Source organism: Dermacentor silvarum, chromosome 1 (genome assembly GCF_013339745.2).
Source record: "Dermacentor silvarum isolate Dsil-2018 chromosome 1, BIME_Dsil_1.4, whole genome shotgun sequence".
NCBI lineage: Eukaryota > Metazoa > Arthropoda > Arachnida > Ixodida > Ixodidae > Dermacentor > Dermacentor silvarum.
In genome coordinates, this window is record NC_051154.1 from 434,584,315 (window position 1) to 434,611,988 (window position 27,674).

At 45.7% G+C, this 27,674-nt stretch overlaps 1 protein-coding gene across 2 annotated transcripts in view; it reads left to right on the top strand.

Annotated features, from left to right (window-relative positions):
• Positions 1-27,674, top strand: part of LOC119448495 (frequenin-1-like) — a 530,094-nt gene that overhangs the window by 483,092 nt on the left and 19,328 nt on the right. For both annotated transcript variants that reach the window (XM_049660784.1, XM_049660783.1), the window contains exons 5-6: positions 18,252-18,330; positions 22,175-22,350. In XM_049660784.1, the coding sequence (XP_049516741.1) occupies positions 18,252-18,330; positions 22,175-22,350 (255 nt within the window). The remainder of the gene's footprint in view (positions 1-18,251; positions 18,331-22,174; positions 22,351-27,674) is intronic.

Sequence of the window (27,674 nt, forward strand, 5' to 3'; positions counted from 1 at the left end):
GTCCCCGCAGTGATAGCAGAGCGGGCGGTGGTAGCGGGCCCGCCAAATGTCCGTCTTCCTCGGGTAGCTGCTCTGGGCAACGGGCGGACGTGCTTGCAGCGGCGGCGGACGACGGAACTGCGGCGTTACGGGGCCCTGGGGCGAGCGCGGAGCGGGACCTTGACGGGGGGGGCGACGGCGGCGTAGGTCATCGCTTCCGGCTGTAGTTGAGGCGATGCCGGAACTTTTGGCACTTCCAGTGATCGCTGAATCTCTTCTTGAACTATGTCAGCGATCAAGGCCATCTGACACAGCACCCTTGGGCGTAACTTCTGCATCTCTTCCCGTACAAGTGCTCTGATCGTCTCTCGCAGGTCGTCGGCGCCTAGCACTTGAGCTTCGGCGTAGTTTGTCAGCGCACGCTGGTTTGTATTGCCTGGCGCGCATTTCAAGCGTCTTCTCGATCTTCATGGCCTCCGAAACAAATTCTCCCACAGTCTTGGGCGGGTTGCGTATCAATCTGGCGAATAGTTGCTCTTTGACACCCTGCATCAAGAACCGATCTTACTTTTCTTCAGACATGTCGGGGTCGGCGTGGCGGAAGAGGCGAGTCATCTCCTCCGGGAAGGGCGCGATTTTCTCGTTCGGCAAGTGCACTCTGGTTTCTAAGACAACTTCGGCCCTTTCTTTTTGTACGACACTCGTGAAAGTCCTCACGAAGTTCTCGTGAAATAGGCCCCACGTCACCAGGTCCTTGCCAAGCTCTCTGTTCTCAAGCCAGGTCCGAGCAGCATCATCCAACGAAAAATAGTCATGGCGCAGCTTGTCGTCGTCGCTCCATTTGTTGAATGTCGTGGTCCTCTCGTATGTCTCCATCCAAGTTTCAGGGTCTTCAGCCGATGATCCACGGAAGGTCGGTGGTTCTCGAGGTCATTGCGGTAGGATGGGGGACGCTGCGGCTGCCATTGGGGCCGTTGACTTGGCCTTGGTCGCTGTGGCCTTCTCGGGAAGAAGTCCGTACTCCGGCAGAAGTCATTGTTGCCTACGGCTGGTTCGTTGGTCCTTGGCGACGTTGGCGTCGTCCTCCGGTTTCGGGCTTGGATCGCGGCTTTGCGGGGGCGGTTGGTGCATGAACGCACTAGCACCTGCACCAGATGTCACGTAGTAGTGATGGTAAAGGAAACACTCGCAAAACTGTGAATGATGAAACGGACTTTTATTGGGTGAATCTGTGCCCACAAAAGCAAGTTGCACTCGAAGCACAAAGATAGCGGCGAACACAGTCGGTGATCGTCGAAATCAGATCAGCGGCGAAAGGCGCCAGCTTTTATACATGAGTCATCGAAGGTTCCAGAGTAATTAATGGTGCCCGCATGTCTTCCAGAAAGTACTAGACAATTCGCGTCGCTCATACAATCAGATTACATAAGCGTCGGTGACAACAGACAACGGATAGAAGCATCGATAACGTTCGAGAAACTTCCGATACATGCAGGCGTGTCCTGCGCCAAGCGATTACGTTTAACAGTTGTTATCCGGTGAAAAGCGGTCACCGGTGAAATTTGAACAAGTACACGTGTCAATATAGAGGACCCAGACTGCTTGCATCGCGGTATTGAGTAACCACAATAGAGTGGTGGTGGCGGTGGGTTGTAACAACAGGTGGACTTATCCTCGCAATCGAGGCAGGAAATTGTTCCTTGTGAGCGCCTCCTGCAATGTTACTGCGTTATGTCACCACATGCCCGTCAGACCAGCCTCTGTTAGGAATGCAAGAAGACGAAGCTTTTTCGCGGACTATAACTGACCCTTCTGTTAACAGAAGGTAACACAAGGCATGCAGAAGCTTCTTCTTTAGCAAGTTCTCAAGGAGAGCTTATTTAGTTTGTCTTCTGCAAAGATGCAACACTTCCTGATAGGAGGCCATGCGTGCTTTCTAGATCTCAAGTGAAGTTCGAGGGTTCCTATTGTAACTAACGCCGTCCCGGAGGTATCCCACAATGGCCTCATGTCCTTCCTGCTAAACCCCGTGCGCATCCCACAGTATCACTGTAAGTGGCTTTGTGGTACGCTCATAGTGTGATCGCAACTAGTATCCAGCCATGTGCGCACTATTTTCGGTGAGCCGCTAGTGCTCCTTGTACTACAGCCATAGTGTGGGCTTATATTGGAACACACTGCCCCAATGCTCCCTATATAAACATGTGCGCTGGAAGGCAGTACTGGAACACACGTTAGTGTCGTAAGGTCATTTTACAACATTTAAAACGGTGAAATATTGATACGCAGTATCACGTGAAACCTCATAACACCAAGCCTTCACTAGGTTCTGCATTAAATTGTATTAAAAAGTATTTCCTGGCACGATGTATAGCAAAATGTATGCATATTATCAGTGTAATAACCGTAAGCATCAGTGTACACTGATGCTTACGGTTATTTTTTGGCGATATTGCTTGCTTTATGGCGTAAATGTTACTTTCGATAACATTGGTAGACAATCCAGGTGTAGCCAGTGCTTCAAGGAAATAGAAGGGAACCAATTCGGCCTCTGTTTTGCTTAGGTAAAATTTTGAGGTTGTTTTGGACAGCTTTCTACGAATCCCTGCGCCGTATTGGGACTTCTGTTTAGACCGCTCTTCGCTCTCAATATCTACAGTGGCCCCCGAGAGAATGTTAGTAATAGTTACTGTTGCTCATTTAATGCATTTCTGTTTTTCATTTTCCATATAATTCGAGTACAGGAGCTTGGGTGTCAATGCACAAAGGCTTTTTAATTGCAAACAATATTTCCTCTTGTAGCACAATTTGTCAGCTTCCACTAAAGAGCCATTTCGAACTTGGCAAGGATAATTCTAGATAACCTTCCATTAACGCTTACAAACCACATAGTTGTTATGGCTTGTATAAGCATGATTTCGATTTATTAACCAGCGTAACTTCATGTATTGCGATGTCGTGCGATGTGATTGATAGACAAAACTAAAGAATTGGCACCTGGGTTATTTCTTAATAGCAGCATATAAATGACAATAAAGACCGGGCCTAGCAACCCCAACGAGGCAACACAATGATTTTCTCTACAATATGACTTAGTTACGCAACCGGTGATGCAAGGTCATTCTGTGTTTATTATGCGCACCTGAGTGATAAAGACAATGCGAACACAGCAGGGCTTCACAGGCACCGCTACGGAATTGGTCTGTTTGCTTCTCTCAGCATCATGAAAATCTTCACGGGCACTGTCGAACCATTATGCAAAACGCCGGTGAGCGCAGTTCTTCGCCAGAACTTTAATGACAAACAAAGGAGGCGGAAGGCGGTTATTACTTGGCGTCGAACAAAAGCCCCCCTGTGCTGCCAGCATGGACTCGCTAGTGCATCCGGCGAAGGAAACAAAAGGCGTGAGACAAAAGCGTGCTGGGACGGCTCCTCACTGCCACTTTTGATTATCCTTGCCGCTGTATGGAGATATAAGTCTTCTGCCCGACCTGACACGGTGAGGACGAGCGGGGAATGAGACGGCGTGGCGGCGTTCAAGGGTGCGCCGACGGACGAACGCGACAGAGACAAAGGCGCTGCGCGGCGCGATATGAAGCGCCTTTGTCTATTCTCGCGCCGTCTTTTTCACTTTTTCATCGTGAGTTTCCACAGGAAGGATTTTGTGCGAGAACGCTTGAGCTGAAGTTAAGAGCTTCAGGGACAGTTACTTCGGCCCTCGCGGAGGCGTGAAGGAAGAGTGGGCACTCCTTTTTTGATGTATAAGGCTAAACCGCGCAGTCATTGTATTATCTCTTCATTTGGTGATCAGCCTCGCCCTTCTTCGATTCCCGTTCATCCCTTAGAACAAAATGATACGATGTGGTTTTGTTGCTGGCGACATATTCGAGTGAGTGGTCGCTCTAGAACTTTCTGCTAGTGCTGCAAAAGTCGTGAAGAACAGTTTCAGGGGTTCGTTACTTCATGGTGCGCATGGCAACAACACAGATGGGTGGCGTGAAAAGAGAGTATATTTTAAAATATATATACGTATCTACGAAAACCTTTTACGCTATAAAAACAATCCTGATGTGTAACATGTCATTAGCGAAGGCGGGTGACCGATAACATGGAGCTCCTACGATCGAAAGGCTTTGTGAAGAGCGTGTGACGCGAAAATGTTACACTACCAAGGTCACCCTTTTACGCTTATCAAGCACACCCAACATTCTAGTGAACTAGGTTTTATGCCACAGGCGACTTAACGCGAAGCCTTTCACGCTTTGAAAGTGCATTGCTCTTAACTGAGGAACTGAGAACAAACAGCGAACAAGCCGCCATAGTTGCCTGCTACCACACACGCCTGGTGTCGAGTATGGCAACGCGCAACAAAGAGAAAGCCCGGCCAGTTTGGATATGTTGTGTACATCGTACGGAGATGGCCATTGAAAAGATATCGCCAGACTAAGTTCACGAACTCGGTGCTCTTGACACGTCGGAAACTGTCTCCTTTATGCAGTTTTGTAGCCATCCATTTCCATGCTGAGCGTGTCATCAACAGGCGACCCATGAGGGGGCGCTCTTACAAGGCCACTGCACTCACGCCTTTTTTGTGGGCTACCGTCAGTGCTATATAGACATGACATTCATCTATAGTCGCCTCAAATTGCGACAGCTCTTGGAGTGAGCGAAAAGGGCCATATAGGTGATTCCCCTCGGCGCCTGCATTAGAAAATCGGCAAAGTGGACGCATCAGGGCTCGCCGGCTCATCAAGCCGTCTGGCAGTGGCGCTGCCAGAGTTCCGAGTGCTGACAGTATTAACGGATGTTACACACACTAGCACGTCGAGAACGTTTCGTGTACATAGTTATTTGAAGGATTATCCTTGCCATTTTAGTCTAAGCATGCATTGCTTCGGGCGTTTCGTCCGAGTTTGTTGCGTCCCGTCGGCTTCGTGTGCGTCTGCAGCGCCCCCTTGCGTTGCCTACAGCGACGCATTGAGCGAGTGGATGACGCTGTCGTAATGACATATTTAAATTCCTACGTTCCAAAACTAATGAATCTCTTACAAACACTAACTTAGATTTTCTTATGCTTCGAAGAATGACATTTATTATACGCGTATATTAGCGAGTGGATGACGCTGTCGTAATGACACATTTAAATTCCTACGTTCCAAAACTAATGAATCTCTTACAAACACTAACTTAGATTTTCTTATGCTTCGAAGATTGACATTTATTATACGCGTATATTTACACTGGGAGCAAAGCAAGCAATTGAAGAGAAAGCTTTCGTGGGTTCGTTCACTTATAGGTTGAAGAAATTTTCGAAGAACGAACATAAATCACGGTAAATGATTAAGCAAGCCCAGCAGCCAGCACGTCCAAGCTGGAATATAAATTAATAACAACAACAATAATAATAACAATAAAATTATTATTAATCATAACGATAAATTGGTATTTTTCATTTTACGCCATGTGCAACATTTTTCTAGACATGTTCGTTGGCGGCCAGCGCATAACAAAAACGACACCTTCCTTACTTCTGAAGGATCCTTGATGGTAAATGCATGACGAAAGCGGTTGCGAAAATGATCACGAGTACCTCAGCAGGGTCCCATTCCCGTTAGGGAAGGTGCCGGGGAGGGGGAGCCTTCGATATGGAGACTAGATCAGTCCGACGTGGACGGCGTCACCGTTAGAAAAAAAAAAACGAAATTCGGAGGAGTTGCATGACCAAGTCCGCAGTTTTCTGTATGGGTTCCTGTATGAATCGAGCGCGCATATTTATTATTGCTTGCTTTTTTCCGGTGCTGAGAGCGCGCTCTCGTAAGTCGCGCGTGCTAGCCATTGCAGGCTGGCGACCTCGTTAAACGTCTACGGCGCGGGCAACATGACAACGAACACGCATAAGAGGAGTCGAGGTGGCGTAACTCTTTAGACATAAGCGTGCTACCTCTGTCGCCTATTCCTCAGTTTCAGAATTATTCAGCAGAGCTTTTGTGGACCATGGACGTATTGTTAAGTTGTAGGCGTAAGCCTGTCCTACTCGTCTTGAGAATATGTTCTGAGAATGTATTTTGAGAATACATTCTGAGAATATATTCCTAAAAAAATGACAGAAAAACCTCATGAACGCACTTGAGCGCTTTACCCTCAATGGAAGAGGCTCTTTCTTTTTTTTAATTCCACGACGTTGCCTCTCTCTCCTTCGTTGCATCACGCAGGCGCCAATCGTGGCAACTTTATTGCAGTCGAGTGCGCGACAATGTGGGAACATTTCGCAGTCTGACGTGCGGAGAATGATGGCGCTGCCTCAGTGGCTGCCGCGATAAATAAAAAAGGAAGGGTCACCGCGCTAACGCGGGCTTGGGAGCTGAGGCCGGTAGCAAGGACCTGGATATATATATATATATATATATATATAAGTGACGAGCTTCGGAAGTGTACAAGGTGAATGGGGGAGCGCACAGGGTCTCGGTGGGGGGCAACGCTCGTCCAGCGGCCTGCCACCGCGGTCTCCGTATCCCGACTGTCGGGTCGGCAAGCGCCATCATTTCTGCTGGCAAAAGGCGCTCCTCTCCTCCCTTCCGCCGCAACTGAAGCGTCGCGCGGTGCGCTCGTAAATTAGGCTTCGAATCGCTACGCCAGCGCGACCTCAGCGGGCGTCAACCTTTGCGACCCTGATGCGCTCTGTATGCATCGCGGGGACGTGATTGAGGAGCACCGCAGCCACGATGCCTCTGTCAAGCGGGGTGCGTGGATGGGAAAGGATAAAGAGGCTGGAAGTATGAGCGACGCGCTCAGCCTTGCAAGGGACTGTACGGGGGGGGGGGGGGGGGGGGGGGCACCGTGCGGGTTTGAGCTTTTATTGAGATGCACTTATATGCTAATTGTAAAAAGGATCGGACGATCAGCTTTTCTGTATCTGAAAATTACGAACGATTTTCACTCTCCTGCGGCCACCTTCTGAACTAAGTGTACATTGACGAGTATTTCAGTTGCGCATAAATGTGAAATGCAGTCGCAAAGCCGTCTTAATGAGTGGGAATCGTGTACCACAAATAGTCCCCCTTGCAGTTCCTTATCTAGTTCCCCATCTTTTCGGATGTGATTGAGCTATTATTAAAGAGCGGTATTTTCATCACGAGGGTTTCTCTGCTTGAAAAATCACCGTTAGGCAAAATATGCTTTCTCTGGTCGAAATACCTTGCCTAGCACAAAACGCAGTCAATTTATGATAACGTTACAGTTTATTTTTCTTACGCAATTTTGACGGACTTTACGAACGAGGAAAGACGAATGTTCAGATGCAATGAAAAACAAACAACACAGCGTTTTTTTTAGGAAGTATGCGCATATAAAGATAAAAGAACACAAATACGCACACGGACGCAACGCATGAAACACAATAGCCCCCGAGAAAATTAAAGAAAAATACAAATCACAAGAAACTGTGACCATAAAGAAAGAGTATAGGGATAAAGTCGTCACCGCTGGTCTGCTTACGCTTCCTTTATGTGCAAAATAAAAATAAAAACTAACGGCTTATTCACGCACCAAAAAACGTGGCAGCGATTACGTTCTTTCTGATATTCTGTCTTTTTTATGCTCGCTATTGTTGCTTCTTCATTTTAGTTCACTTTTGACACCTGGGATGTTTCCATTGGTGTGTTTCCTTCCAACCATATGAGTGTGGTGTTACAGAAAAATTAGTAGGTTCCTTGTTTTCGTGCCATTTTGTTTCGCTGGTAGTGTTCCATCGTCTGCAAGCTGTGCTATACATAGCGTAAGGAAAAAAAAAAGATATACCCCCAGTAACTAGGACTTGACCCGTCGGGGTGACTCAGTCAGCTAAGGCGTTGCGCTGCTGAGCACAAGGTCGCGGGATCGAATCCCGGCCGTGGCGGCCGCATTTCGATGGAGGGGAAATGCAAAAACGCCCGTGTGCTTGCGTTGTAGTGCACGTGAAAGAACTCCAGGTGGTCAAAATTAATCCGGAGCCCTCCACTACAGCGTGCCTCATAATCAGAACTGGTTTTGGCGCGCAAAACCCCGGGAAGAAGAAGAACTTGAACGGTCGAATGCAGTGGGAGCTGGTCCGGCGTAGATGGCCCGGGACTAGCGCTTGCAGCGTTTTTGCGTAACCGGCACATGTTTGCAATGCAAGCGGTATTATCACTTGCCTTTGCTTGGCTCCGTGAGCTCCCAAAAGCCGGACCTGCCCTGCTTCACGGCTTCATGTAGTGCGGCTGCCGTAATGTTGGCAACGTGTCTGTCCCATCTGAGGTCAGACGTCAACGTAACGCCTAAATACACATGTTGTTCAACATTCGCTAGTGATGAGCCATTAATAGTGTAAGTGAATGGAGACGGCAATGGTTCCAGATTTTTTCACATTATGGACATTTGCCGTTTAGCGCACCAGTATTCTAACTTACCAAAGGATGCAATGAGTTTAAGGTGGTCGGTGAAGCTGTTTTTTCTTATAAAGAAAGAAAGCTCGGCAGCATGTTACACTCCTGTAACACGTGAAGCCGAAAGCCTGCTGCACACTTGGCAATGCGCCGTATCGTATCGTCGCGTTGCTGCTTTCGCAGTTCGGCTTCTTCGGCTCGTTTACGACGCTTAGCTGCGGCTTCGCGCGCTCGTATATTGGGGTCAGACTCGCGCCAACGACGTTTCTCTTCGACATTACGTTGCGTCCTCTCAGCAGGGGAAAGCAGCAATCGCGGTCGAACACCTTTCTCCCGTCGCTTCGCCCGTCGCACCTCGTTTCTCGCTTGGCGAACATCCGAGGCCGTAGCCTATTTCCGAGGCCTACCCGCTGCGCTATACGCCAGGCGCCGGGTGAGCGTCCTCCAACGCCGCCTCTCTCGCTTCGCAGTCGACTGTCGTAGGGTGCCTCGATGTCCGCCTCCGCTACAGCGTAGAGACGCCGCTTTTTGTGAGCGCCATCTTGGTTCGAACGTTCCCGTTCGCTGGCACTGCATGGCGTGCAGTGATTGAGCGCTTTGGGTGAAACGCGCGGAAATTGGGCTCAGTAAATCCCTTTTGACGGTGGGGCTTGCACATATATTGTCAGTAACAAATAGGTGAGCCTTTATTTAACGCTAAATTTAAGCTACGCAGTTTGGGAGTTCCAAAGGCAAATTCATGCCTGTTCGTTTTTGTTTGCGCAGCACCAATACTTACGATGCTGCGTTAGCGTGAAGTTAATCTAGCCAATCTGACACATTTTCTCCAATGGCAGAGTACTGCGTAAGCTGCTGTGGCGGCGCTGCGCTAAGCGGCGGCGCTGGCATTGAGGCACCCTAGACTCGCCACAACCGCCGCCGCCGCCGCGTGACGTCAGTCACGCAACAGCTGTTTTTCTTTTTTCTGTCTGCGCGCATAGCTCGTTCCCCACCACCCGCCGCTCGCTAGGAGAAGGACACGTGTTTTTTGTGTGTGTGTGTGTGTGTGTGTGTGTGTACCACTTAACTAGACGCAGCGTTGTTTTTTTTTTTCAACTCCATCGCGCAAGGAGCCACTCAGGGCTTTCGCCTTAATAATTGCAGTGGTCTGCAAAGAGCTTGATACTACAGTCAATCTTTTCTGTAACATCATTTATGAAGATTAAAAATAACAGTGGCCCCAGGACGGAACCTTGAGGCACTCCAGAAGTTACAGGGTCTGTTCCTGTTTTAACACCTTCGAAAAGCATGAACACTGAGCAGTCCGTCAAAAAATCTTTTATCGATGCAACAACTAATCCCTCTTCGATTACACTTTTTAGTTTTGCGAATAATTTACTGTGACAAACGCAATCAAAGGCCTTTTATAAATCAAGTAAAATCATGCCCATGTGACCGGGATTATTGATGTTAAGTGCGAGTTCATGAACTACATCAGTTGGCTTGGTAATAGTGGACAAACCACTAAGAAATCTATGCTTATTAGGGGACAAGATATTTAATTTCTGAAGAAAAACGTTTATGTGTTTTAGGATATTGTGTTCTAACATCTTACACGACGTGCTAGTCAGAGATATGGAACGGTAATTTGGTACTGAAGATTTATCTCCAGATTTGCGAATGGGAATTATTTTTGCAGTTTTCCAGTCATCTGGTAGTAGGGACAAAGTAAGTGATTTACGGAAAATTAGCCCAAGATCCTTGCTAGACTATTCCGCGTATTTTCTAAGGAACTCCTTCGGAATATCATTAGGGCCATTGAATTTTTTTGGGACCGAAGCTAAGCAGTAAATTGAGTATTCCTGCATCTGTGACTTCAAAACGATCGATGCTGGATGGACAAAGAGATATGTTGAGGAGGAATGATACCGTTATCTGTAGTGAATACTGAGCAAAAAAAATGTATGCATTTGCTTTTTTTTTGTGGTCTTTCCTCGGGACTCGTGTGCGACGCCGTGGAATTGTTAGTTCGAATGTGTTACGATGGCTTTTAATAAAATAAGAGGAAGGTTGACGCTGATGTAGTATTGTCGGCATTTTTTTTTGTCTAAAGTCTGCTTCCGCGCAGTGTAGTTTGTATCGAATGGAAGGTTCACGGCTTATGTTTTTCACAACCCTGCTCAGCTTTTTTATTCTTTGCTTTGCCTGAATCACTTCAATTGTTATCCAAGGACTGTTCACAGTTGAATTCCTAAGTTTCGTTTGTATGAAGTTGGTAATATAGTGGATAACTGCAGATTTGAACCTGAGACAGAGAAGATTAGTGTCACCGACTGCGTCGGAATCTAGCTGCAGAAAAAAATCTCGTGTGCGAGATGGGTTAGCGCACTATTATCGTCTCCTCTTTTAAAATCGATTACAGTTGATCCACGCTGTTGACCTGCAAAGCTAAAACCGAGCGGTAGCAAGCAGACAGACATGCTATGGTCATATATATACCCTCAACTACATCAGTTCGAAACTGGGCCCGAATTCACAAAAACTTCTTTCGTTAGAATTTTTCGTAAGGAAAAATTTTAGCCAATCCGCATGCGAGACATATCATTAGCGGAGGCGACCAGCCAATGGCAAAACAAACATACGAAAGAAAAGCTTTGTGAATCTGGCCCCTGGTCTATTGGAAAGTTCTGACTAATAAGTATCAAGTCAAATATGTTTTTAGTTGTGTTCTGTGTGCGCGTTGGAGCTGACATGATTTTATGATAGTTAAAGTTCAACATTAGGTTTATTAGTGCGTCCGCGGCAATCGATGTGTGAGTAAGTGTAGTTAAATCAATGTCTGGAAGGTTAAAGTCTCCCATAAGCAGGGCACAAGAGGTGCATACGTGATGTTGCGTTAGGTTTTGAACTGTTATGATGCTCTCGTGACCGGATCACGGGCTTCGGTAAATGCATCCAAAAATATGGGGATGTCATCACAAAGAAGCCGGAAAAAAACGGCCTCGGCGTCTGTTACAACGGGAAGCCATACATATGAAAGGCATTTTTTGATGCGAAAGCATCAAAGGGCCCGTTGAGCGAAAAAGCCGGCGTCGGTATCAACGAAATGGCACCTAAATTCCCAGTGCCTGTGACGCTACGTCACGCGTACTCCTCGACGCAGCACAGCAGGCAAAAGGAGTCACCTGCTGCCCTGCTGGAACGCCAGGTGTTGCGTGATAGAAGAAGGCATCGCGCCGACGCCACGTTGCACTCGCTTCCGAAAGCCTGTGTTATCCGGGCGTTCCTTGTCCGCTTAAGCTCTTGCTTGCGTTCTAACTTCGCTTCGGTAATCGCTCTAAATAAATTAATATACGAGGGAAAATCAGAAAGGGTTCGCCCCTATATTTTTAACCCAAAATACGGTAAATACAGGTTATCACAGATATACGTACTATTCCACGTACCTTACATTATTTTTTCCCATAGTCCCCACACCGGTTTAGACATTTGTCCCATCGCAGCAGTAAATTTGAGATGCCCTTGTGGTAGAATACGTACGGCTGACTGTGCAACCACCGTCGGACTGCTGTCTTGGCTTAACGGCCTTTTGCGAACTCACATCACCACCTCACACTTCTCAAAGTGAGCACCTTTCCCCATACGTGGGCTACGTTTCCTTGGGGATTTCGAAGGGCATTCGTCCCTTGCTCTATAGAAAACGAGTCACACTTCGTTGCTCGTACGCCGTGGACGTGTGAAGCACAACCGCCATCTTCAACAACTGACAGCAGCGCCGGTGCGTGGAGCTACCGGCAGATAAGGCCGGGCCGGTCCAAGAAAGGTCCATTGCTGGGAATGGATGTGTTAACTTCGCATTTACAGCCGTAATCTGGCTGAACGTTGGCGGTAGTCAGATTTCGAAAAAAAAATTATAGGGTTTTACGTGCCAAAACCACGATCTGACTATGAGGCACGCCGTAGTGGGGGGCTCCAGAACGATTTGGACCACCTGGGGTTCTTTAACGTGCACTTAAATCCAAGTACACGGGTGTGTTCGCACTTCGCCCCCATCGAAATGCGGCCGCCGTGGCCGGGATTCGATCCCGCGACCTCGTGCTCCGCAGCCCAACACCATAGCCACTGAGCAACCACGGCGGGTGTGAGTTTCGAACCTAGGACCGCACGCTCAGAAGCCGTGTCTTAGCCACTGGGCTAAACCAACGCCTCCTAGGCAGCAGGCCTGTGCACTCTGCTTTATGACATCATGCTACTGGGACCGAAATTTCCATTGCCAAGCCCGGCGTGACGAAAGCGGTGACGTCAAAATCACCGCGGCTTACTCGGCAGCGTCCCCATTAGATACTATGGCAGTCGAGCAAGGTAGCATGACGTCACGGATCGAAGTGCACCGGCCTTGTGCTATCTAGGAGCCATTGGCCAAGCTTCTTAACGCACTCGCTTACCCGCGAGAAGTTCGTAACTCGAATAACCGTTCAATTGGCGTTCAATTGGACAATAATGCTTTCGCATTCACAACTTGAAAGAAGTTCTTAGGTGACCTCAAATTTTGATGAGCAAAGCGACGCCACCGCCACGGGTAGGTCGGTCTTTACGAATAGTGACGTAATTAGGAGGAACAACTTCGTCATCAAATATTTCGGAAGAAACTTCCGTAACCCCCACTATACAAGAATCTTGTTGGAAGAGAAGACGTTCCACGGCTTGTACATTGTTCATAACGGTTCTCCCGTTAACATTTACTATAGATAGGCCTTAGATTTTACGTGTTGACAAGTTTGGCGAGTTTGCAGCCTCATTGTTGCCTCGTCCTTTTTTTTTGGAGAGGGACATTGTCCTTCTTTTCTTCTTCCCAAATGAAAGCTAGATTAATAATGACCAATTTATCAAATGATAGCAATACCTTCTCGTTCTTCTCGCGATTTTCTTTGGCGGTATTCCACAGTTTCCTTCTTATGTCTCTGATTCTGGGCGACAAATGTTCTCCGATTTAAAAGTTGGCGTATTTAAGTTTGTGACCTTTTTTAAGTATGGCTGATTTCTGCGTGAAATCTATCAGTTTGCAAGTTACTGGTCTATTCTTGTTCCGTTCTGCTCTTCCTAGTATGGGTGCGAGTAAGAGGAATTCAGCCGAGAGTGCCCTGAACAACAGTTTTGTCCACTGTTTGTTCAGGAATTTCCCACGTCTAGCCGGTAATTTCTGGCAGGCCATAAAAATGTAAATTCGATCACCTACTCCGATTTTCTAGGTCATCGACTTTCCTTTCTAAGCTTTCGTACTCGCGCTTTATGTTGACAATTTCTTCTTGGCACAAGCTAACCTCTTGTTCGAGTCTTCTGAAAGCATCTAGTTTTTTATCTATATCTGTAAGCCGTTTTTTACTTGAGGAGTTTACCATGCGTGGCGATTCCTTTAATGAGGTTGCAATTTGGTCTAAGGTAGGTCCTGGATTCGTTTAGATGTCTCCACCCAAGAGCAGTAATTTTCGCTAGAGCACTTTGACCCGACGTAGGACACCTAAGAACCATGGGCGCGGCAGCACAAGAAAGGAAGGGTTGTCCGAGCACATGCATTTTTTGTATTGTCTCCTCACCTGCACAAGGAAGACGAACGGATTGTTACACGTCCTCATGCCTGAAGTGCCACCATGTCAAAGCATTATATTAACTAAAATATTTCATCAATGGCTTCACACATCTACTGTTCTGCCTGAAAGGAAAACATGAAAATGATTTATTTGCACAAATCTGGCAGCAGGACGTGACCTACAAGTTATTGTGTGCTGCAAATTATTGGAACATATTATTTTTACTAACCTTGCAGATTTTCTCGAGTCTTATTCATTTTTTCTCCATCACAACAAGGATTTCGCAAATAGTTATCATGTGAATCGCAATTGCTAACATTTACCCACAAAATATACCAGATACTTGACCGTTCTTCTCTTGAAGTTGCATCTTTCTAGATTTTTCAAAAGCCTTTGACTAACGTGTACCATAAATTTTTACTTTATACTCTAAGCAAATCAAACCTTGATCGTAACCTTCTAAAGCGGATTGAGTCATTTCTCGTTAGTCCTTCCCAGTTCGTAACGGCTAACGGTTATAACTGACCTCACAGCGACGTTCAGTCCGGCGTGGCCACGGCTTTGCCCTGGGACCTCCACTATTCCTTATATTATTGACTTACATCTGACAATGTAAGATCTGACCATGTATAAGAACTGACATACACTTATTTGCAGATGACTGGGTAATCTTCAGAGAAATAACTAATGAACATGATACTACCCTGCTTCAGACTGAGCTTAATTGGTGCTGATTGTGGAAAATGGAACTTAACATTTACAATTGTAAATTTGTGAGAGTATCCCGATCTAACGATAATCTACCTGTCTACTAGGCTAATAACGTTGCTTTAGGAACGGCAAGCTCATATAAGTGCTTAGTCGTGCATATAACATCGAAATTAACGTGGAATCATCATGTTGAGTATATAAGTAAGAAAGCAACTTCTTAATGGGATACTTGCGCAGTAACATTTCCCGTGCTCCATCTCCTATTGAAATTACTACTTTTTAAAACTCTTTTACGGGCGAAATTAGAATATGCTGCAGCAATAGGAGACCTCCTTCACGAAAACCTAATACAGTCCCTTGAACTAATCCAAAACACCGCAACTTGTTTTATTCTTTGAACTCCAACCATGCTGCCAGCGTATCTTCAATGAAATCAAATCTGGGTCTTCAGCCCCTGGCAACAAGTGGAAGTATTTCTCGCCTTTAATTTTTTCATAACCTGTACCAGCACGCTACTATTCATCCGACGTTCATTTCGCGACCATATTTCTCATCGTACTGATCATCAGCCTAAACTTAGAACTTGTGTTCGTTGCACTCGTACGACATGGTGCTTGCACTCATTTTTACCATGTACGTCGAAAGAATGAAATGAATTTCCCTCTGATATTGTTTCCATTAATAACACCTAATGCGTACAGGCAAGGTCTCTATAATGTACCGTCTGTCATACATGCACGTCAAACTCAAAGCTCCCCATAACGTAAGCTTAGTAACGTTAGTTTAGGTCACAGTTGACCGATATCTGGTGTTATCTGCCGCTTGAAACCGCCTGTAACCAGCTGTGGCAGGTCTTCTACAGATTGGTATATACATAGTACACATAGTAAAAAGTATGCGTGCATACTTGCTCAGGTTGTTGTAGGCACATCAACGCATCTGTTTATGTAGTTTATTCTTAAGCTTTACGGTCCCAAAGGTCACACTAGGGTTATGAGAGACGCCATACAGGAGGGCTCCGGCAACGTTTTGACCCCCAACGCTTTTTTTTAACGTGCACCAAAGTAGAAGAGCGTCTTTTCGATTTGCCCCCCAAGAAATGAAACCACCTCGCCTTTAATGGAAGCCGTGTCCTCGAGCTCAGCTGCAGAACGTCATGGCTACTAAACCACCGTTACGGGTATTTGTGTAGCAGAGAACAGAGCGGTGATGGGAGAGCTTCATTCAGAAGACATTCGCAGTATGGCGAATAATTCGCAGTGTCTAAACGTGTGCATTGATTTTTTTTCGATACTCTGGAGACAATGAGTAAAAAACATTCACTAGAGAGCCCACGTTGTCAAAACTTGGTGGACCTTAGGCTCCGCTAGTGTTTCCGGAAGTAGGTAGCTTTCAGAAGAAAAAAAAGAACCAAATAACGTAAGTACAATAGACGAAAATCGATTAAATATTAAAATAATGATGACACGCTGTCATACTAAATTAAGCCGATATATACTATACACGCACCTGGTATTGTAGTCAGCTACCGCTGCCAATTTTGCCGCTGCCGTTGTGTCTCTAGTGCACATTCGTACAGAAATTTTGCGGAATCGGACAAGTTGCATTTCAGTGAACATTGAGGAAAGGCTAGTTTCCGAAAAAGATGCTCAAGATAGATTACGTTTCCATCAATAATCAAACAAAAAAGGATATATGGCAAATCAGTTCTGTGGAAGCCCGCAGATGTGGAAATATGAGCATGGAAAAAGGAGATATGTGCCCCATACACTATGAAAGCCTTTCGTGAGCAAAAAAAAAGGAAAAGAAAAAACAGTATGCAAATTTTAGTGACACACCTCTTCTGCTGTCATGTGTGTTTTGTTGTCCACGCAGCCTGTAGTTTCACTAAACCATCCTGTTGGTGGTTCTTTCCGTCATTACACAGAAATGTGTTAGAAAAGTCGGCCTATATATGGGATTACAAAGATTTTGTCCTCGCCCGACTATAGTTTCAAGATACCAAAGAAATGAAGGAGTAATTGAAGCAGTAAAATACACAGCGGAATTTTTGTTTCTGTTCATGAGGTTGCTGCCAACTCTTAATAGAAGGCATAAAGCCAGAGTTTGTACTTACAAGAGGTGCCTCATAATCATAACTGGTTTTGGCACGTAAAACCCTATAATTTAATTTTTTTTTTACTTACAAGAGCAATTGTACTTTTATTTTCTCCGACGCGAAAAAATTAAACTCCCGCCAAATGCAGCACGGTTTCGGGCTTGCATTAACATGTATCGCGACATCACGGAAAGCTCAGGTGTTGGTCGCGATGCATCACGAACCTTAAACGCGCCTGTCAGTCAGCCCGGTCATGGGGGATCTGAGGCAGCACCGTGATCGCGTTGCCCAAAGCTGAATCCAGTAGGCCTTCAACAACAGCGGCGAAAGAGGTTAGGTGGCACTCCGATTTCCTAGCCGAGGGTTATCCCAGTGGACAGCGACAAGGACAGAATGCCTCGGGTGGCGGTACCCACCAAGCTTTTGCCGGTGAAGTCACGCCACGACTTGCGAACGCTCCATCAGGCTGAGTCAGTCGTCAGTGGGTCGTGATACCCTGCAACCAGATCCTACGACGTCCCTGGTGTAGCGAGGAGTCCTGCTGCTTCAAGCCCGACGCCGTGCAGCGCGTATCACGCGTTTTGTATCATTCGCAGATAATACAAACAAATATGAAACAAATATGAAACAAATATGAAATATTTGTTGGGCTCCCGAGGAACTAATACATCATACAGTAATTAATGGGTTGACAATTATCCGTTAAGGGTATCCGATAAAGCAACAGAAGTGTGTTGTGTCAGCACTCCTTTACAAAGGAGCGTACTGAAGTTGAATTGGTAACTCGCACTGCATATAATCGCATGTGCGTATATTACAGTAACGCAAAGAAAAGCAATGGAGGTTGCAGAGAACATAGGGTCAGAATAAAAAAAAAATTAGGAACTTTGGATAGGGCGGCCGCGTTGACATATAGACGGGGGGATTAGAAAAAAAAATTCATAGGCCTTTTTTTACGGCTTTGGGCTTAGGCCGCCATAGACTGGTGATGATTTAGCAAGTGCGTCTGCTATTCAGGATAAGTAAAAACATCAAGATAATGGTGTTGACTTCTTCTTCCGTGGTCTCAGTGCAATATACTGTGCGACGGTTAACACACGTATACATACGTTTTGTAATATACGTTCGGCGGAGCGTATTGGTATGTTCTTCAATGCTGCTTGTTCCTCCTTATTTTGGTTTCTTGGCGCCCCCCTGCTCGCCATGCGCCACCGATACTGGCCACGCGTCTACGAGGACGGTTTTCTGCGGCTGGAGAAACGGGCGCACTTTCTTCACGATCGAAGCCACGCGATAGGCCGGGACCTCGATTCGGCCGTGCTCGGGTCTTTTGGGAAATCTTCGCGTCCGTGTTCCGGCTGTTTTCTGGATATTCGCTAAAAGTGGGCGAAACTAGAAAGGAATGAAAAGCAACACACTCATCGTTGATCATGACCATGCATCTCACTTTTCCATGTGTTTCTTTTCTCTTTTTTTTTCTTTTTTGATGCGCAGAATGGCGTTATCACCTTCAAGGAGTTCATCCGAGCCATTTCCATCACAACAAAAGGCAACATCGACGAAAAACTCAATTGTGAGTGCCTCTTTATTATAACTTTTTTGATGCTGCCGACGCTTCGCGGAAGAAGAATTTAGGCGAGAAATGTGGGGCAGTTCCCTCCGGCAATTGCCCCGTCGAGGCTCGCTACTAGCGAAAAAAAAAAAACTAGTTTCTGCTTTTTTCTTTGATGTGCGTATCAAGTTTTTGTATCATGAGTGGCAACAAAAGGTATTAGCGATAATTTTATCTTTTTTTTCATTTCTACCTCTCCTTTCGTTCCTGATACGTATCCCATCTTCAATTTTTTTTTCTCAAGACAAATGGTTCGAGTGGTTGCGTGTAAACACTAGGGCTGGAAATTGCCCTGTATAGAGCACTGAGGAGTTGTTATTTTACGTCAAGAGTGAAAATAAACCTTTGGCGTGTATGTGCTAAGAAAATAGTCCTTCACTCATATAATAATGTATTTACAACACTCTTATAGGTGTTTTTCAGGGCATCAATGAGTGGAGTGAGTTACAGGCCATATTACATTGATTACCGGAGAAAAAAAAGAAGCAAATTCCGAAATTTTAGTTAGAAATAAATAATAATTTGGCAGTGATACACGGAGTATGCGACAACAACGATCAACCTAATATGATGACATATATCTGTAAATAGAACTGCACTCTCTTAAAAGGTCGTTGCAACGGTTTGGACAAATTTCGTAGACGCGTAGGCTACAACTACAGTAAAACATTCGCGCCACAACTTAAGTGAAGTGTCTCAAATTAAGAGTGCTACCGATGATTACAGGTTACCCTGCCTCCCTAGTTATGCTTTTCCTCCTCAACTCGTTCACCGACTGAACGGGGCTAAGCTTTGCCTTCACTGGCTCAGCGTCATGTCGTCTACATCCGGTTGTCTTGGAGCCAGCGCGCGAAGCCTCTCAAACCTTTCCGCTAGCGAGAGATGTGCTAGCAGGAAGCGTTGCGAGCGTTCTGTCGCAGCGCCGAGCGTATCCGCTATTCCGGTAAATGCAGGTGAGTTTCGCGTTTCGACCGATGGGCGGCGACGTAAACTAAAGCCCCTCCGTACTACTACCGCGCTGATGAAAGGGCTCCAACGTAAACGTGAGTGGCCTGCACGGTGGAGCCACCTGGTGGCGCACAGCTTAACCAGCCAAACACATAGCAAATATAACTGCTACCAAATGCAAAACTTTCTAAACATTTAAAACGACAACGTGTTCACGATTGCGCTGCTGCCAAAATTTCACACCAGCAGCAAAGTAGAATACGCTTGGTTACTGCTATATTATCTCTGTGCTTGTCTGGACTCCGTACCCGCCGTGGTTGCTCAGTGGCTATGGTGTTGGGCTGCTGAGCACGAGGTCGCGGGATCGAATCCCGGCCACGGCGGCCGCATTTCGATGGGGGCGAAATGCGAAAACACCCGTGTACTTAGATTTAGGTGCACGTTAAAGAACCCCAGGTGGTCCAAATTTCCGGAGTCCCCCACTACGGCGTGCCTCATAATCAGAACTGGTTTTGGCACGTAAAACCCCATAATTTAATTTTTTTTCTGGACTCCGTGCCACCAGGTGGCTGGGGGCACCCTGCAGGCTTCTCACGTTTGCGCCTCCACCCATCTGACAAAACGCCCAGTCCGCGGGCCAATACTCTCTATTCGGTTGTAATCCTCCGGCGGGAAGTGACGGCCGTCAACGCGTAGATGCTGGTGCCGATAGGATACCGACAACCAATGCTACAGCCACTACGCTCACATGTTGCTTTGCAGAGGGACATGCCACCGATCGCTAGATTTTCAGCCCACAACGCAGCATGGGCGATCCGTGGTGCTCGCGAAAAGAAAGCTCGAGACCAATACTGACGGCGCAGCTCGCGTCAATTGAATTTCTGAAATTTCAGTGTTTATTCCATCCAAAAATTTTCAAGGAAGGCCGAACTTGGGCTCGAAAAAAAAAAGTCGATCTATTCACTCGAACAGCTTCGAGGCCCCGTTTCCATGGCAGGCAGTGACAGCGTAGGAATTTATAAACATTTTTGACACAATGTCTACTATACTATAACACGCATGCGTTAATAATATAAAAATACAATATTCCTAAAAATACAGTAATATTACAATGCAATATTTGTTGTGTTTGAAAAAAATGCCCATCGCAAGGTCATTTCTGTGTCATATCGGCTGTTTAGTTTATTTTTTTCAGCTCAGCTTTTCTTTTTCTTTTTTTATCGCATGGAGCGTATAACTCTATTCAGCCTAAGTTGCTTTTCTGATGGGGTGGAATTGCCCGACATATTGCATTGTATAACAAGGTAGTTAAACCTTTTCACTAGTATTTATTTGTGCCCATTATGGTACGTGTTGTAATTGTTGAATTGAAGCCAAGTAGTAGGAAAGTTATGTTTGCTTAGGAGAAATCCTAAGACTAGCACCATTTCAAGATTTCTGTCCGGAAAATCTGCTTAAGAATGCATTTGCAATCCAGTGACGATCATGAGGAACTGATGGAGGGTCACTTTTGGCAAACTATTAATTGAAGCACCAATATATTCAAAGCAGATTTTAATAACAGTTATCTTTAAATAGGTGTTTGGTTTGAGATTTACGCTAAGCACACATACTTTTACTGCTCCACTTGGAGTTTACAATTACAGCATGCGCCATAAAAATGAATATTTAACGAGTTATTAGGTAATTTTTTAATTATCTAACGGGACGTTGCTCTTTCGCATGCAGGAAATATCCGCCTCTTCTGGGAATTCACCTGGGATCACTGAAGCGTGTTATCTGTCAAATGGGATTAAAAAAAATGAAACGATGTTGTCCGTGCGCTCTTTTCCAAAAACTTGCTTGGTTTACCGTTCTTCTTTAGTTTTTATGGTGAGTTGGAGAGATATAGAGCGGCGAATGATAAGCAAAGAAGTGTTCGCCTGTCCGATCATGCATGTTTACTTCGGAGTGTGAAGTGTAAGATGTTGAGGAAATCTACGGGCACAGGTGAATGCTCACTCGCCTATGTGTGAGGCAAACGAACGTTCAATGGTGGCAAAATTAAGGACAAATAAATTTTGGGCTGTTACGAGACAAAACCACGACCTCACTATGAGGCACGCCGTAGAGGGGGACTCCGGATTAATTTTGACCACCAGGTTTTTTTAGCTTTTGCCTAAATCGAAGTACACGAGTGCTTTTAAATTTCGCATTCATCGAAATGCCGCCGAAGCAGCCCGGATTGAACCCGTAACCTCGAGTCCCGCAGGAGCAGCACAACAGCCACTAAACTACCACGGTGGGTGCGGCGAAATTGGGTGACGTCTGAAAATATAGCCGGAGAAATGATTGGGTGGATCTTATGGTTTGCGTCATACGTTATGTTCTTAAGATCTCAGACGGATTTAATGGGGGCACAAACTTGGCAGTTGAGTAAATAAATGTCTGCACAAAGCAGAAACTAAAGTCACGTGGGCACACGATCGCAAAAACATCGGCATAAGTTAGGGGCGTAATGCTTGGGGTAGGATTTTAACCTTGAGGACTAGTCCGGTACCTTTCTTTAGTATATCGCCATAGCGCTGCAGTAATCTAAAAGTGAGTCATGCGTGCGGGATACGTCACATAGCTGGTAAGTGACCTTCTAACGCACTTCTTCCCTTTGAAAATAAACGGTGGGAAAAATCTGTCAACCGCCAAGCCTGACATCAACAAAATATAACAAAGAAGCATTACCTATAATAGTACCGGCGGTTTTTGTTTTGCACCTTGCCCCGTGTACCTCAAAAAATCAGAATGACGTACATAACTATTTGAGGTGTCATGACGTCTCGAAGAGGCTATGACTGAAGTATGCGCGCCTGTTACGCCACAGGGGCCTTCAACCTGTACGACCTGGACAACGACGGGTTCGTGACGCGGTCCGAGATGCTGGACATCGTGACGGCCATCTACGTGCTGCACGGCAAGGCGGGACCCGCCGACTCGGAGGCCGCCGGCGCGGATAACCCGCGCAAGAGGGTCGACCAGCTCTTCGCAAAACTGGACACCGTAAGTTCCAACGGCTCCTATAGGGTTCGATGGTTGTGTTGCTCTTTGCCGTAGTACTAAAATTGCTTCAGTGAGTGGGCCAGATTTATCTCCGCGATAGCATATTTCAACCCTTGTATGCAGCTCTTGCGGGCTCTTGTACTGCGCTAAATAGGTAAGCTGTATGCATCAGAATGTCCCTGCAACGTCATGGTTCCTCTTAACATTACAACTGTTTGTAACATCGGGGTCCCTTGTACCATCACGACGTAGTTTACCGTCACGGCTGCTTGTAACATCGTGCTCGATGCCTCGTAAACGAAAATAAAGCTTCGGATGAATTTTGCCGCTTGCAGGGGCACAAAGTGATAACAGTTCACATTGGTGTTCAAGTGAAGACCTATTTTAAGCGTTGCTTATGTAGTCATTCGTTCAGTTGTTTGACTGGCGCTGCTAGACCATGAGAAACAGTGCTTCGCAATAGAGCTGTTTCTTCTCAGTCTGTGTTTGTTCCTTTTTTTCTGCCTCTCTAGCAGGCTCAATGCTCACGAACGCCACACGAATGAGAGAGAGAGAGAGAGAGAAACATGCTTCAATGAGATGCTGGAGATGTTTGCCTGGCTATTCGCCTGACGTGCTACTCCAGGTTCTGGGTAATGATTATGATATATACAGTGATAAACGCACACACATATTACACAATTTGCGAAGTTTCGTTAAGGCTCGTGGCCCGCAAGAACATCAGCAGCGCTTTCGTGGCGCGTAACGAGCAGGTGGTGCTTTGCCATGGGCCTAAGAATATGCCGCATTTCCCAGCTCGAGTCCTATTTAAGGTGTAATGCCCCCTTCAAAGACTGTCTCTCTGACGCGTAGCGGCAGCAGTCACGCAGAACATGTTGCAGGTCTTCAGGGGCGTTACATTGAAAGCACATTGGCGAGTCAGTCAGTTTCATCTTGCTCTTGAAGTAGTTCCTGTAGGCGACGCTTTTTCTGATGTGGTGTAGGCATATTTGGTCTTGTCTACTACAGCCACCTGGCATGTAGAAGTCACAATGAAAGAAAGGTTATGCTGATGCGATGTTTTCCGGAAAATAATGTTAAGCGAAGCATCTTTAATGACGATGCACGTTCTATAGATGTCTCAAATTGCAACATCAGACTGCGACACCATTTTATTCGTGAGGCAGCCGTCATCGTAATGATCGTGTGGTCGTTTTGTTTTTATTTTTAAAATATTGTCGCGACGTCGGAAACTCAAGGGACAAACGAAATGCACTTGTCGGCCGAGGCAGTAACAAGAACGGATGGTTTTTTAATACCGCGCGCTAGTCACTGCTTCTTCTTCTTCTTGCTCTCTATGTTTTTCACACGCGCCGATATGCCTTTTTAGGTCGTTGTCTTTGCCGCACTAGACAGGCGGAAATATGAAATCCATGCGGTGGAAAGGTTAGCATCATAGGCGATGATGGCTACTCCTCGCTTTGCCAAAACAGTACAAATCAAAGTTAAGTGGGCTCAAAGATACGAACAATATAGAACACTAAAATAGTCACGCTCTCGTCGCCCTGCGTGGGCTTGTCGTTGTCGTCGTCCCCTACGTGTCAATGCTACCATACCGTCACCGCCGCTGTCTAAAGCTGAAAGACGGGAGAGTTTGTTGGCTGAGTAAGCACCATCAGACAGGCAGCAAAGGCGGACCAGTATCTTCAGTCCTGTCTACTTGTTGATTTATTCTTTAAGGATTTTTATGGCTGGAAATTATGGGTCATCGTTGTCATGATATACATGTCTTTGTCGCAGTCCTCGTCATACCTGGTCATACAATCGTGGTAATTATTGTTTCGTCTTATTTATGCCGCCGTAGTCATCATGCTATCGTACTTGTCATGCTGTCGTAGTCGTCATGCCACCTTCCTCTTCATCAACTCGTTACTTTTATCTTGTCATCGCCGTCATGCTGTCGTTGTCGTCATGACGCCGTCGTCATTGTCGCGGTTTTCTCGTTTCGTTGCCGGTATCGTCTTCGTTGCTACCGTGTCTTGGTCACATGTACGCTCGTGTTACGCACAATGGGTAGCCTCGTATGGACACGTTGCGCCATCTGGTAACAAGACATGGAGAGAAAACTCAAGGGGCAATATAAGCAAGCATTCAGCTACTTGCAAGAGGGAAAGATTGAGACAAAAAAAATATGGTTCGCACTGAAAGAACTTACGCTGCACTGGTTACGAACATGTAGAAATTGCCAAAATGTGGGGAGAAATGTATTGGCGTTCCATTTGCTTTTGTGCTTCAATGCATAAAACAACGTTTTGTTAAGAAATTAACTGGAGCGCCAATGCATTTCTCCGCAAAGTTCGGGAATTAATATCTCGATACTGATGTTATACTGCGAATTTGTTCCAAGTGGATCCGCGTTGCGAACTCCACGGCTAGATTTAGCAAGTTGCAGTATGGGCTATAAGGTAATTAGTTAAACTTAATTATTTTTTTGTTGATTAGTGGATTATGCATTTCAATATTTTTTGCAAGTAATGTTCGGCTCTTCGAGCAGACCAGCTCATTAACTAGAATTGTGCTAGCTGCCACAGGCAACCTTTAAACATTTCTGAAAGTGAAACATCCGGTATTTTAACCTGTTATTGCTACCAGTCGGAAACGCGCGCAAAGGAAGCGCGGATTAGCACCCGCACTGTCAGAAATGGCCCGTGTTCTGAAATAGTTCTTACACTAGAATGGTTCGTTAAAAAAATTCAGCGAATCCTGATGCTGGACGTAGTGTTAGGAATGGTGACCGGCCAATGGCAAGAAACACCTATGAACGAGGGCGCGTAGTCACAAAGCTTTTACAGCGGAGCTGTATATGTCCAGGGTACCATAGAATTTTCGTGTCGGCACACAAAAACTATCATCATCAATGGCTCATACCCCCGTAAGCAATGGCTCATAGTCCCGTGAGGCAGATGCTACAAGCATTCAGCAAAGTGAAGTGAACAGTGCTTACATTCTTTGGAATCACGCATACAGAATACAGAACAGCAAGTCGAAAACTGTGATCATCAATGGCTCATACCCTCGTAAGCAATGGCTCATACCCCCGTAAGGCAGAGGTTACAAGCAGTCACCAAAGTGCAGCGAACAGTGCCCCATCGAATATCGTGCCCGAGAGGTGGACCGTAAGTGGCAGGCCGGACGGGACGATGCGTGTCGGGAATCGGAGAATGCGGCGAAGACACGCAAAAGTCTCTTCGATGTCAAAATGCAATGTCGAAAGGTACATGGCTACTCACTTTGCGTGGGTTAGTTTCGGTGGCACTACTCCTCTGGTGGTTGTCGGTGATTTCAATGTGATGTTTCGGAACCGAAAAGGGAGTGGTTTACGCGTTTCGTATTGGATACATTTCGCTTGCGATACCACACCGATCCGGCCCGAAGCGACCACCCAGAGGCGTACGTGCATCGATTTGACATTATCAAAGAATATGTCTGCAGTTGTGAGTATGCCGATCAGTGTTTATCATAGCGACCACAAAGCCATTGTGGCCGTCATTACTCAGTAACAATGAGTGATGCAATATAGTCTTTACCACACGTTTTCTAACCACGACGTTTACAGCTCCGCTGGTCATCGACCTTCGCAGGGTGGAATTACCTTGATTTTTATCGCACATATCCTTTGCCATCGGGCGCTCCCGTTTGCTTATAATTTGTCAAGCCTAAAAATTGGCTGAAATATCATTTTTTCGAAGAATTCAAGCGTAAGATCATTTGGTGAATACGGGCCGAGAAGCTTTGTGAATTCAGCCCCAGAATTGTAACCCACAACAGCAACAACACTTGCGACAATGTATGAAGAATGCCAGAAAAATATTTTAAAATGTAATGGGGATTTAACGTGTTTATTGGGGGTGTAAATCAAGCTTCCGTATGTTAAACTGCTCAAAATATAGACTCACGCACTCACGATGTGATGGCAGTCCTGTCGACGGACGTCTTCACTGGGCCTATATTGACGAAAAAGCCCTTACGTTAGAATTGTTCGTAAGAGCCAATTTCAACCAATTATGATGGTGGACATATTATTAACGAAGGCTGTCACACAATTGCAAGGAGCATTTACGAACGAACGGCTTCGTGAATTCGGCCCCTCCATCACTATAAAAGCTCTAAGCTGTAAATGAAAATTCTGCAGATCAAAAATGCATGCTAGAATCTATATGGGAAGTGAAACGTTCGTGAAGCGATTCACTCGCACACACGTGTGCGCTCTCACATATTTTCGCGGTCATGTGCTGTGACGCGCACGTGCTCTTGCGCACTTGTGCTACGTCACGTGACGCGTGAGCCAATCCTCTCGAATAGCTAGCTGGCGTTGGCACGAGAGCAATATCCACACGATTGTGGTTCATTGGTTAGAGCTCCGGGCGGTTCGATCTTACCATAGGACGCATAATTGTATTATTTTCCGTCAGAGTTGCACTATTCGTCTGAAAGCTACACACAGTACCCACGGACAGCAAAGTTCGAGAGGGTTCGCTAAAAAATCTTCGCTTTAAGGCGTGACGACTATGCAACAAGAGACGGAGAGCGTAATGATAGCTATACCGTCAAGAGATAGGTGGACGGGGATACTGATTCGAGGGAAGTTGTGTAATGCGCACAACGGATTACCAGTGGCCAATTAAAATAACAAAATGAGTGCCAAGCAGAGAGAACATACTTGAGCAGGGCATAGTCTTAGGATGGGTGATGAGAGTAGAAATTTCCAGGCATAGGACAGAGCTGACCTACGCAAAAATTGAATGAAATCTAGAATTAATTAGGAATGGTTTATTTGTTACAAAAAACAGAAGATACAGATAGTACATTGTGTAGAGGAGAGTTCACCGGGGTCCTCAACAGGAAATAAAAAGAATTTATGCATTAAAAGCCGCACAACAGGTATTAATGAATATGAATGAACAACAAAATCAAGCCAGACTGTAATAACAATTCTGAAACATATATATGTAGTAGGTAAAAACACAGAAGTAAGAAAAATTCACATATAACAGTACAATTACTACACGTAATACAATATACAACTGAATGTAAAAATTATCGCTGAATTTATTGTAAAATATATGCTGTAAGTGATAATTTAAAACATGGGGCTGATTATTTTAAAAATTATGGTAAATTATTTCATTATTTAATTTCTGTGTATGCTCAAGTCATTTGTCCATTACTAGTGTGAGCTCTGGGAAGTAAAAAGATGTTTATAGGCAAATCTCCTAGGAATATTGCTTTTGACCGGGTAAACATCAATAAAGTTGAATTGTAGCTGATTTGTTACTAACTTATGG